The sequence below is a fragment of the Triturus cristatus genome, chromosome 12 (genome assembly GCF_964204655.1).
Source record: "Triturus cristatus chromosome 12, aTriCri1.1, whole genome shotgun sequence".
Classification (NCBI taxonomy): Eukaryota; Metazoa; Chordata; class Amphibia; order Caudata; family Salamandridae; genus Triturus; species Triturus cristatus.
In genome coordinates this window covers 736,297,393-736,310,171 of record NC_140595.1, presented here as the reverse complement: position 1 = coordinate 736,310,171, position 12,779 = coordinate 736,297,393, and the positions used below count along the sequence as shown (strand labels likewise).

Genomic DNA, 12,779 nt, shown 5'->3' with positions numbered 1-12,779 from the left:
ACAGGAAACGGGCATTTTTGTACCATAAAAATGAATCGAGCTAAGATCCAAGTGCAAATGTTCTTCGTCATTCTCCTGAAATATATTACAGCGCCAAGGAATACTGCATTTGCTAATGCGATTTTTTTTCGTAATTACACTGTAGAAAAGCACAGATGTTTAAGCCACGGAGTGACTAAAAGCTGGAGGGAGAGGAAATTTGTTTACTGCCAGCGGTAGGTTAGTGGCTATGAAATAAGGACAGAGGTCGGTAACCCAATGCCTTTCAAACATCTTCAAAACAACGCTTTCATAAACCGGCTTAAATTTTCCCTTATATGGGAAACATTTTTTAGAATTCTGCTGCTTAATGCTGCACTTCTACAGTAACTAAGGGACGCTTGCACTGCTGTTAGGGAGATAACCAGTACAGCATTGACTCTAACCGCAGTGCAAGTGTCCCTTACACAGTGCAGTGTCCCTTAGGGAGATAACCAGTACAGCATTGACTCTAAGGGACTCTGCACTGTGTAAGGGACGCTTGCACTGCTGTTAGAGTCTATGTGCTGTACTGGTTATCTATATTTTTGTTGGAGTATTTAAAAGCAGGAATCATTCCATAAGGACTACGAGTTCGAAATATTCCAGGACTTTTTGTCCATTATAAACTATTTTTAGAAAAAAGTGGAGCATGATTGCAAACAGATGCTCTAGGGACTTAATGATATTAATAATAGAAACTGCCAAAAAACTAGCTGCTACAATGAAAACTGAACTTGATGAATTAGAAGACAAAATTAGAAAATCAAACAGTGTAGAGGAAGCAACAAAAAAATTAGAAGCAGCAAGTAAAGAAATGGCTTCTTATGCCGAATATCTAAATAAAAGAAAGTCAGATAAATTAAGCAAAGATAGGAGATTTTATACCTTAGAAAGAACATACCCATATCTAAGTCAAAATTTCTATCAACAAAATCATTATCCCAATGAAAGTAATTCTAAACAACAGAAAGTCACCACATTCTCGGATACATCCGACTGATGGAGAGGGAAGTTCCCATTTTTATGACTCCGAAGGCCCTTATAATACATCCAACAGCAACAGAAATACACGCCAACCTTTTTTAGGACAACGTGGAACACGCAGAGGTCGCCAAAGAGTAAGATTTCAACCTCAAGCCAGGGACAATGACCAAAATCACCATTATCAATCAGATCCCCAACATTTCTTGGAAACCAGGAACAGACAGTATTGGAAACACGGGAATTAATCCCCATTTTCAACCTGTCATCTCACATTCTAGATAAAGCAAGCATATCTCTACTATCAAAAGGCTTATCATTTATTCCTCACGCCCCTGCCAATAAATTTGAGCTATTTCAAGACATACATTCTTTTTTTCGCAAAATCAGATTGCAAAAATATTTTGAAAATGAAGACACAATGGATAATCAAGCCCTGGTCAACCACATAGTATCTCTACCTTCCACCTTCACTCCAAACCTTGAACAAGTAGGACCAGAAGTGGCTATTTTTGAAAGAGTAGTTTTAAATCGCCTTGACCAAGCCCTTCACTTCATTCCAGAACCTCTATATAATCTCAACAAAGAAGAATTTATGTCATTAAATGCATTTACTCAGAATCAATCGCTAACAGTCAAGAGCTGTGATAAAGGTGGAGGTATCGTAGTAATTAACTCTTTAGACTACGAATATAAAATGCAAATATTTTATTCTAAAAGTACATTTTAATCCTATCCTTAAAATAATAATAAAGAATCGTAATCTTACAAAACAAGCTCTACATACAGGCAATATCACTGTGAAAGAATACGAATACTTGAATACGTCCAATAATAAAACATCTTGCATTTATGGAGTTCCAAAAATACATAAAAGCATAGAGGATCCTCCATATCAACCAATAGTCGATACTATCGGCACTCCCACAGAACCTGAATCAAAATATATAGATAAAATTCTGAGACCTTTTATTCCGCTAACTAACTCCTATATTAAAGATACAGGAGACATGATTCCGCAAGTAGAAAATTTGAAATTTAATCCACACATAGACCTATTAATGACTCTAGACATAGAGTCACTATATAGGAACATCCCACAGAAAGAAGTCTTAGAAGTGGTGGAATGGTTTATAGATAAATACAACATTCCTTGCTCAAAGTCATTTATTTTAGCAGGATTGCATCTTATCCTGACTGAAAATATATTTGAAATTGGACAACAATGTTATCGCCAAACAAAAGGCGTTAGCATGGGTGCCTCAGTAGCGCCATCTATAACAAACATCTATATGGCCCACCATGAACATAAATATATCTATAATGAGGTAGCACCCTTCTTTGAGTCTGTTTCCCATTGGTCCAGATATATAGACGACATCTTTTTTATCTGGACTAATGGGGAACAGACCCTACGGGAATTTCTAGCATGGTTGAACCTCACAGATGATAATTTGAAATTTACTGCTAATATCAGTTCAGATAAAGTTGAATTCTTAGACATAGTGATAAAACACAATTTAGGTAAACTGGAAGTTGATCTATTTGTAAAACCTACGGCAAGAAACATATTGCTACATTTTAAAAGTAACCATCCACGATGCCAAAAGCAAAGCATCCATTATCCCAATTTCAGAGAGTGAGATGTAATTGTACAAACCTTTCAGATTTTGATGTTCAAGCAGTGGCTATGAAAAATAAATTTCTAGCTAGAGGCTACCCTCACCGGCTGGTGAGGGAGTCATAAGAGAGCACGTTTCTTTGACAGAGATCATCTTTTTAATACAAATAAGATCAAAACAGACTGCAAATTAGTATGTATCACCAAACATTCCACCTTAAACTCCAAAGTCAAACAGATTATAAATTCAAACTGGCATCTCCTAAATAGCGATCCTGATCAAAAAAAAAAATTGCAAAACCTGTATTTGCATATCGACGGAATCTAAATATTAAAGATCTGATAGTACACTCTAGATTCACCCCCAAAACAGCAGAACCCCTTTTTGTACAAAAAAAACATCGATGGAAGCAATCCCATAAAAGGAACAATGCGATGCTCTACATGTAAATCATGCAGTAATATACCAGAAGGTGAAAACGTGACTTTAAATAATTTCAATATAAAAGCACAAGGATTATTGAACTGTAAAACACACAATCTCATCTATCCCCTTCTCTGTCCCTGTGGCTTACGCTACGTAGGGGAAACATCTAGAACAAATCAGACCAGACTCACTGAGCATCGGTCAGCCATTAAAACCTCTAAAACTATGGCACCTTTAGTTAAACATTATATGGAGTTCAATCACAAATCAGACGATATACGGTGGCGAATATTAGAAAGAAATCAAAACACCAGACAAAGGCGGGTTACAAATCCGCAAAAAAAGAGAAGTCTACTGGATTTTTTCACTAAATACGTTCAAATGTGGGTTGAATAATGATCTACCTTGGGAAAATGCAATTATTTACGATTCTCATAGGGATCATATTCGGCCCCCAACTGATACGCTTAGCCCACAACTGATAGTCTACATCATGATTCTGAATATATTCCAGTATAGTACAACACAACTATAGATTGCACTCTTTCATTGTCTAATTATATTAAATATAAATAGATCTAAAAATAATATATGTCAGTTATGGAAATATGTTGTCACTAAAATATGTTTATGATAACACTTACTATATTTTTTAACCATCCTCAATGGTGTTGACAGTCTGATTGAGCCCCACTTTCCATTAACGAGTATTATAGTAACAACATAAAAATTATTTCGTACATTCATATTTTTGCATCCATTAATACACTTATAAACCAACTATTCGTTGAATACTATGTCTGTATTGTGTCCAAATTCTTTATAAACACCACTAGCTAATGTAGATACTTACAACAGCTATCTATTAATCATTGCTAAATTTGTGACTTTAAAATTTACTCTCATGGTATTTACCTTTCTATTAAATACTGACTACAATTTATGGTAACATTGGGTCCAACCTGCACCTTTCTGGAATTTACCTGGTGCTCACACCCGATGTTACATTTACCAAAATAATACATATAACACAAATTAATATAAATAAACTACATTCAAGTCTTTTTTCGCTTTCCATATTCACGTTAACAATAGACCAATAGTTAACGCGGACATGTTTTCAGTTACGTGTCTTCCGTAAACAAAACATGTGACTTCATGAACCAATTATCTGTTTCTATATAAACAGATTAGTTACACTTCCGGGTTGTCTACGCTACATCCACGTATTCCAAACCTAGGACCCATTGCCACCGAGATACTCATTACAAATTTTATCCGGTAAGCCCAGTCGCGTCCGTATTCATTTAAGCTTCCGATATCCCCGACATCTATTATATTGATCTTTTTTCTTTTCCCGCACTAGACTTACAAGGTTATTAATACGAAGCCTGCCCTCGTAACTTGTTCTTATAAAAAGTACGGCAATCTTGCACCCATTTTATTCACGAAGGTAAACCGTGATATTTACATCGCTATTAAGGCTATGATCAGTCTTAGCAAGGTTTTCCCTCTACCATGATACAATTGAAGACCTTTTTTTATAAAACATTATTAGTGCTGCTCTCTATTAGTCTTTAACACAAGAAATTAGATCTTCCAAAAACAATCTTAGTCTGTCATTCTTTTTGCCTTTAATAATATACATAGACTAAAGACACTCCAAAATTTCAGTATAGTGTTTTTTGGTATATATGGTATTCAGGCCCCCCCCCCCCCCTTTTTATTAAAAAAAATTCAAGAAAAAACTTTTGTATTTTACAGATTTTAACCTAACAAAGACATCTCTGAAAGAGAAGTTCCTTCCTTCAGTCTCTTTATCAAATCCCAATTTTGCTTCGCACAAGTAGGTTATGTTGCATTAATATCGAGTGTTTAAATGCAAAAAAGATAACATATAACAAAATCTCTCACTGAGTCAATTACCATGTTATGTTTACATCCCATAGAACATGATTCATTCTTTACATCTTTAAGTTTTTAACCAGAAGATCACGTCCACATATATAACAAGGGACAAGTAAGCGTTATGTGTCTCACTCTTATGAAATAAATCTTTTTTTAAACGCACTGGTGACTCAGGAGAATATAATTCTTTTTTTTTTAAAGAACATACATCGTTATATAAAAATCGAACTAAGGAACTTGGCCTATCTCTGCACATTTCTACTCATCTACTTCACTATCTCTGCACTTTCTCTAAAATGTCCGATCAAATGTAAAGATATTATGTAAATGTTAGACCTAGAAATATGTATTTGAATGTTTACTAATTTTTAGCAGACAGTAACACAGATTTTTGATTTAAATGTAACGAGATTTATTGTCACAATTACAGGAAAGAGTTTTCAATATTGTTTTAATTAAATTGTAGGTGTACTGTGGCTCCTCCTGACGAAGGCACTCACGTGCCGAAACGCGCGAAGAATCTAATTCTGCCACCTCTGTATTTTAATAGATCCTTTGATGTCATTAGAAGACTATCTCTGCCACCGTTATATTCTAAATAGATCTTTTGGTGACATTAGATAATGTATTTATAACAATATGTCAATGTATATGTTCTCAATTAAAATTTGTGAAATTTTTTATCATTGTTTGTTCTACTCATTTCCTGTATTATATCAGTAATTTGATGACCTCACGTTGCCCGGGAACTATATTTTCCATTCTGTACTGGTTATCTACCTGAAGGACACTGCACTGTGTAAGGGAAGCTTGCACTGCTGTTAGAGTCTATGCTGTACTGGTTATGTGCCTGAAGGACACTTGCTCTTCTGCTACTCATGCCATATCTGTTCTGTGCAAGGGAAGCTTTCACTGCTGCAAAAAGCACTTCTCATTGCGCAATACTGAAGGATAAGAAAACGTTTCACACACAATTACCAAGGCTACTAACTTTGTCAATGCTTGTTTAGCAAGCAGCTGCACAAACTTTTAACTCTAAGAACATCCACATTATATTAGAGACTAGGCATTTTACTTCCTTTTGAGTTTGTTTATACATAGTGACATTTCTAGGGTTCTGTCTTTTTGGCAAACATATTTGCTTCTTTCTTGCTTGTATGGTGAATCTTTTCACTGCTGGTAACTGAGAACCGGAAGGCAGCCGTTCATCTGCCTGCAAATCATTGAAGGATTTCCAGTTTGACATTGGTGCACGTTCAGAGTCCATCTCCGGCTCTCTGTGTTCTAAAGGTTTAACCAGGTCACAAGACCCATTCGCACTCGTGGAGCCCAAACATACGCCAATCTCACTCAATGTTCGCCTGCTCTACACCTCACTCAGGGGTACAGAGTCTGTTATTCTACATGCCCATCAGACTTGACATGGGTGTGGAGTTACATTTCGGCGCCGCTCAGTATAAAAGCATAGTGAGCCATTACCAGTTAAACCACAGAGGCAGAACGGATAAATGTAACAACGTTCTGTGTTAAAGTCTAAAAAACACACACAGCAGCCAGAATTCAGATAACCTCCCACATGGAATCAGCAGGGGCGCAGAGTGGGACCGTCCTGTCTCACAGACCAATGGCAGACAGGCACATTAAAATTTCACATCTAGACAGCTGTCTCGCAAACACTGACAAGTAGCTTATAAATCTGTTTATTACTTGACTACATCTGAATTGCCAGGTGGTCTTTATTCTAGCATTCATGGAATTTTGTCATTCAGATGAGTTACGACTTTAAATTGCTGTACAATTATGGGGAATGTATGTTAATTTAAAAAAAAAAAAAAAATGATATATATATATATACACACACACACACACACACACACACAAGCATTGACAAAGTCAACATGTCTGTCTTTCACAACCGTGTGCGATTTTTTTTTATTGCAAGTTTAACCCACAAAATAAAGGGGAAATAAAACATGCAGCCACCTAACCACAACCACCACATGCTTGCAATAAAAAAAAAATTAAAACTTCAACTGCTGTGGCCCTTTAACTAGTATTTTTTTTTTTAAATAGCATGCCTCTCAGGTGCGCCATGCGTTTTATAATCATTATTTGTGAAGGCGAGAAGAACAAATCACTGCATAATCAAGCACTCAAACTGCAGGCAGCTACAATGTGACATTGTTACTTATATACTTTATGATAGCAAAGTTCAGAAGAAGGTGGAAAATAAATCACCATCTAGATGGGCACCCAAAGTTCAGGTGAAAATAAATGCTGGTATTTAAAGTTAATATAAAAAAAACTAAATACAACACACTTTGAGCCAGATGTGTCAGTGAAGGCAAATGAATTGTTTTAAGTGGATGTGGACAATGTGCACAAGCGTTATGCAATAACTCAAAGTGATGGGAGTAACTGGTTAGAATGGACTGACCCATGCTGCAGGTGGAACCAAAATGTGAATGACAATTTGACAGACCAAGATGAAGACTGCGGACCAAAAGCTCCTCTATTTACGTACATTATTTGTTTAATTTTTGGTTATTAAAACAAAGTCTGGTGAGAAAGCTAAAGCGATCTTAAAAGGTCTGACCTAAAAATATCCAAATTATTTCTGTGGAGCCTGAATAAAAACAATACAAGAGCCCGTTTTTCTGGAATCGCGTATCCGCCTGATGTTTCACAGTGGCCTATGCCTCTACACACAATGAAATGCAACCCGCCTGCTTTCAGACTTTACGGGTTTTATGTGCTTTGTTTTAAAGGCTCTTACTGGACAGTAACGTTAACTTTCAGATCATGTTTACCAGCCTGCTGAGCATCAGAGTCAAAACACAAATCAACAGGACGGCCTCTTCCTCTTTATCTCTGCGCCTCTCAACCAAAGAAGAAGTTGCCCAGTACACAACAGAAGATATCACACATCCTGTACCAAAGGCCCCTCTCACCCACAAACGCCCAGGAAGTTGTGGCCTGGGTTCACATGTCCAGCAGAGATGCATTCTGCACCCCATTTTGAGAACATCACAGAGCTGGGTAAGAAAAATGGATCTCAGAGGGCCTCCATCAACCACACAAGCTAACATGTGTGATCACATCTCAGACATATCAAGATGCCCTCATAGAATGCGTGTTACACATAAGCTGTAAAGTTTCACTTCTTGTGTGGAAGACTCACATGCTGACCTACAGTTTCCCTTTTTAGGCAGGTGTGTTACAACATTTAGCACTGAGTGCCGACATGGATGTGAACCTAATCTCGTGGAACTATTTGATGCACTGGGAGTTGAGTCGCACACCACGTCTCATATTCTCCCTCAGCGGGTCGGAGTATCATACTATGGAGCTCAGTTACGCTCCAGAGAGTGGGAGTCTAACGCCTCAGCCGTCAGTACTATCCATTAGGAATGAGACTCATCTTGGAGCAGTCTTAGTCAATGTAAGGGGAACTCCTTCGAGCTATGTCATTCACTGGCTTTAAAGCACACGCACTGAATCAAAGTCATACTTGTTAGCCAAAATCTCATACCATGGAGCACAGTCTCCTTCGGGTTAAAGTCTAATATCACGCCTGTAGTCTTAGTCACTGAAACATCTCATTTTTTAGTATCAATTTCACTGACTGTGGAGCTTCGCCTCACTCATTGAGAGTTACACTCATTTATTCACATTCTCAGTTCAGCTCAAGTTGTGCGGCAGGTCTTGGACTCCATAATGCCTAGAGCGTACTAAGTGGACACTTATCCATATACCACCCCCAACAATCACTCTCCGCCTCAAACCACCAACCCCTGGATTGTGCCATCTCCTGACAACCTAAATGCCATATTGACCTTCTTATCTGAGGAACAAGTGGTCAATTTTGCAGAGGGCCAGAGTCACCAAGTTGTCACAGCTGTGACCACAAACATGCACTGTTTGTAGCTAAAGCAGGTTTGTGTCCCATTTTAAGGAATGGGGCAGCCCACAGAGCAGAAAGCCAGATGGGATGATTACTGTCACTGCTGCAAGTGCCCAACCATGCTATAGCCCCTCCGCATACGGGCCTCTGATCTCCCTCTGCATTCTGACTCAGAGCATCTTTCATATCCTAGCCTAGCGTGTATTATCATAGACATCTGGTTCTCCTGCAAGCATAAGGTTGAGAAACAGCTTGAATCGTCTTCATTACCGTTTTGAGTTCAAGAGTAGGTGATTACGATTTTGGTCAGCTATGGGTAATAACTAGACACTTCATCACAACTAGTAGATCTTTGAGCAGGAGTGTGTCTAAAATTCACAGAATGCCTAGAGACATTTTATCTTCGATTCCACGAGAGTAGACTTATTTGCAGGCCTGGGCAGTGAACTTTGCTCCGTTTGCGGAGGCTACCGCACTCTGTGAAGCACACAGAGTTCCGGAGTGGAGTTTTTTCCTCACTCGCCAACGTTGAGTTGGCGAGCGGGAGCAAAGAAAATCCAACGCTAGAACACCTCCCAGCGATATTTCTCAATGCGGATGGTAGCGACTGCTCACGATCAGAAACCTTCCATTCACACTGAGGAAGCTGCTGCTCGAGTAGAACATCTACTCGAGCGGCACAAAGAAGCAGCGCCCTCTTATACAGTGGCATGGTGCCGATTTTCCAGTGCGTGATAAACACCCAGCTCTAAAAATCAGCACGAATGGCACAACCTAATGCACTCCGCTGCTTGTGAAACTCCTCATAGCATGGCGGAGTTTTTGGGTCACTTCACGGAGTTCCGCCCAGGCCTACTTATTTGTAGATTAGATAATCATGAAGCACACAGCATTGCAAAAAGCCTTGGGAACAACATGTCTGCATACACATGGACAACAGGAGGATAGGTTAGTTTGAATACTGGGTGAACAAATCATAATAATTAAGACCGCTCCTTGAAATATTCATAAATACATATCAAATAATTGATATAAAAAAATGCAATAAATATCAAATTGAATGGAGTTTAGCCAAATGCATATCAGACTTCACTGTTGCATGGATGCATGTGTACCTAGGGCACAATACACTTGTTTTGCAAGGACCATGCATCTGAGCACTTTAGATGGTGCACCCATAATTTCACAAAAACAGTGAAAATGACGTTTGTTTTAAATCAGAATGCAGATAAGGTATGTAGACATATCTCTATGCATACCTTATTCAGACCACAGTTGCGCTTCAAAGAGTGAGAGTATAGCTCCTTGCCCCACTGCACCTTGCCCCTTTACATCCGAAGCCTTCATATCACCAACCTCAAACCCTCCATTTCAGACCCACGTTTCCTTCCCACCAAAATACCTGACCAAGCCGTTCACCAAGATCCTAACTCTGCATATCCCAGCAACGCCTACTGCCCACTCCTCTGCATTCTGGGCCTGCACTTTAAAGATGCAGTGCAAACTACGACGTTCACAATTCCTACTGTTTGGCAGAAGTGTCTCTAAAAATTATTAAAGGGGTTGTTTACAGAACAGAGGAAAGCAGATAAAATGGTGAATCCATTAGAAACAGCGTGAAGTGTAAGCATACAAAAATATTAACCCCAACCACCTAACAACAGTCAGAGCCTACTGATATGGTTAAACCACAAAGAGTTGACAAATGTGATTGCTTAAAAAAAATTATGTAGCTAGTTTCAGTACACTTTGTACCTAGTCTTTTATTTAATTAAACCTTAGTTAGAACGTTTTCAATCAAAAATGGCAAAATACAGTTATTAATGGTGCCTGTTTCAATATGGTGCTTTTCAGAGTTAATGTGAAAGCAGTGAGGGTGGGAAAGTGCTCCACTGGAAGGAACATGAAAACAGTTTGCACTAGTATTCAGAGATTCTAAATACTTACGTCTACCTACTGTGAGGAAGGTATAGAATAAACACAGACGGATGACAAATTGTATTTTTTTGAATAACCGAACGAATTCCGTTGTACTTTGTGTTTTACGAACTGTTAAGAATAAATAATAAAACGTTTGAGTTTAAAAAGAAAAAGGCGTGCGAAAACGGGGGCAATGAGTTGATGTTGAGTCTCCCAACACCTGCTCCTTCTCGAAATAACGCCAGAACAAATATTACAGGGCAGATTGTGAAGTGAAACTAAAAAGCTATCCGGCAACACTGCAAAGGATTCTATTCATCAACAGTCAGCTGCAGAGATAGGGCAGAGGGAGAAGGCACCTGGGTCACAGGACACTCGGTGCAAGTCTGCTGCCAAATGTATGGTACCAGGTGTGAACTACTTCACCTACATGGCTATAACCAGGCTAAAACCTGCAGGAACCCCGTTAAACATGATGCATTTGCATCACCAGTGACCAGAGTGAGGGCTGCACTTACCTCTGCTCCAGGTGCCACGGCGCTACCAGGGGACCGGTGATGGGTCAGCAGCGGGCGGCACTCCCGGTAGCCCTCCGGTGCAGGGGTCTCCGGGTCTTCTGCCGCGGGCTCCTCCTCGGGGCCCCCAGCACTAACGCTGGCCCGGGCGCACAGCGCCCCTCCCAGGGCTCCCCAGCCTCCCTCCCCGGGCCCCACCCGCAGCACCAGCAGGAAGCGCACCGTCTCGCCCAGGTAAAGGTGGTTGCGACGCGGGAGCGTCCGGTACCGGCCCGGCGCCTGCGCCAGATCCCGCCGCACGAAAGGCACGGCAGGGAAGTACATGGAGTACTCGCACTGAGCCTCCATGGCTGGGCTGCAGAGGAGCCCAGGCGCGCTGGCCGAGTGCAGAGCCAGCGAGCCCGCAGCCGACAAGCGCAGGCTCGCGAGACTCGCTAGCCGAGCCCAGAGCAGCCGAGCCCATCTTCTAACTGTTTAAGTCCCCCGTCTATCCATGCCTCCCGGAAGTGGAAGGGAAGCTTAGAAAAACTGCTGCATCCCGTTGGCACCTATATGTTCTATGCCTTCCCGAAACAGATGACTTGGAAGGCGAAAAGGGGCACAGGAATGCTGTTTCAGGCAATATGGTGAATTGTGTTGGCTCTTCCGTTTCCCTGAATCAGCTAAGTAATGTAGGACATTTGTGCATTTAAATATTGCTGTAAGTATGTTTTAAAAGCCATTGAGCACTCTTAAAGCACATCAGAGACATAGAAAAGTAAGTAATTCATCTTTTCATCGTGGAAATGTGACATCTGTAGCACTGAAAAAACAAGAGGTCCTGAAGCACCCCGATGTTAAATTATTATATAAGCTGGTGTACAACAAGCTTTGTGTTTTTTTCTGTGCATAATAGCAAGGAAGGCAATTCTTGCAGGTTTGCTGTAACACTTGCCAATGAAATATGCCATAATCTGCTGACAAATTCGAATCCAGCAGGGCGCAATCAGCCTATCATTCCGCCAAGGTAGCTAAATTGAGTGCCAATAAATTTGGTAGCTTAGAAACTGCATAAGTGCATTAGTAAGTGCTACCTCGAGATGAGAGGCGACGTGGCATAATGGCCAGCGTGTCTGACTTTGGAACTGGAGTACCAGGTTAAAAATCACTGACGGGGCTATTCATAAAGGTAAATTACAATTGTGAGTAATTTACTCTTACACTTTTGAGTAGCTACTACTTTTGACTACTGGCAAAATGTGAGTGTGAAGTTACTCAAAAGTGTAGACTTACACATCTCTGCTCCATGAAAAAGGGGGCAGGGTATATTCAAAGTTACAAGTGTAAGTCAATACTGCCAAACAAGCATTGCAAAGCCAATAGGTTTTGCCTATGCAAGATCTATTGGCTTTGACAGTTTTTTTAGACATGGTGCACAGCAGCGCAGACTGATGTACAACATGGCGTAAAGTTAAAAAATAAGTGTTATAATGTGGCCATCAT

At 40.0% G+C, this 12,779-nt stretch overlaps 1 protein-coding gene across 1 annotated transcript in view; it reads right to left on the bottom strand.

Annotated features, from left to right (window-relative positions):
* The window catches only part of TRAPPC14 (trafficking protein particle complex subunit 14), an 81,157-nt gene extending 69,394 nt beyond the window's left edge, over positions 1-11,763 (bottom strand). The window contains exon 1 of the mRNA XM_085637536.1: positions 11,301-11,763. Coding sequence (XP_085493662.1) covers positions 11,301-11,645 — 345 coding nt within the window. The 5' untranslated portion in view covers positions 11,646-11,763. The remainder of the gene's footprint in view (positions 1-11,300) is intronic.
* Positions 11,764-12,779: the final 1,016 nt, after the last annotated feature.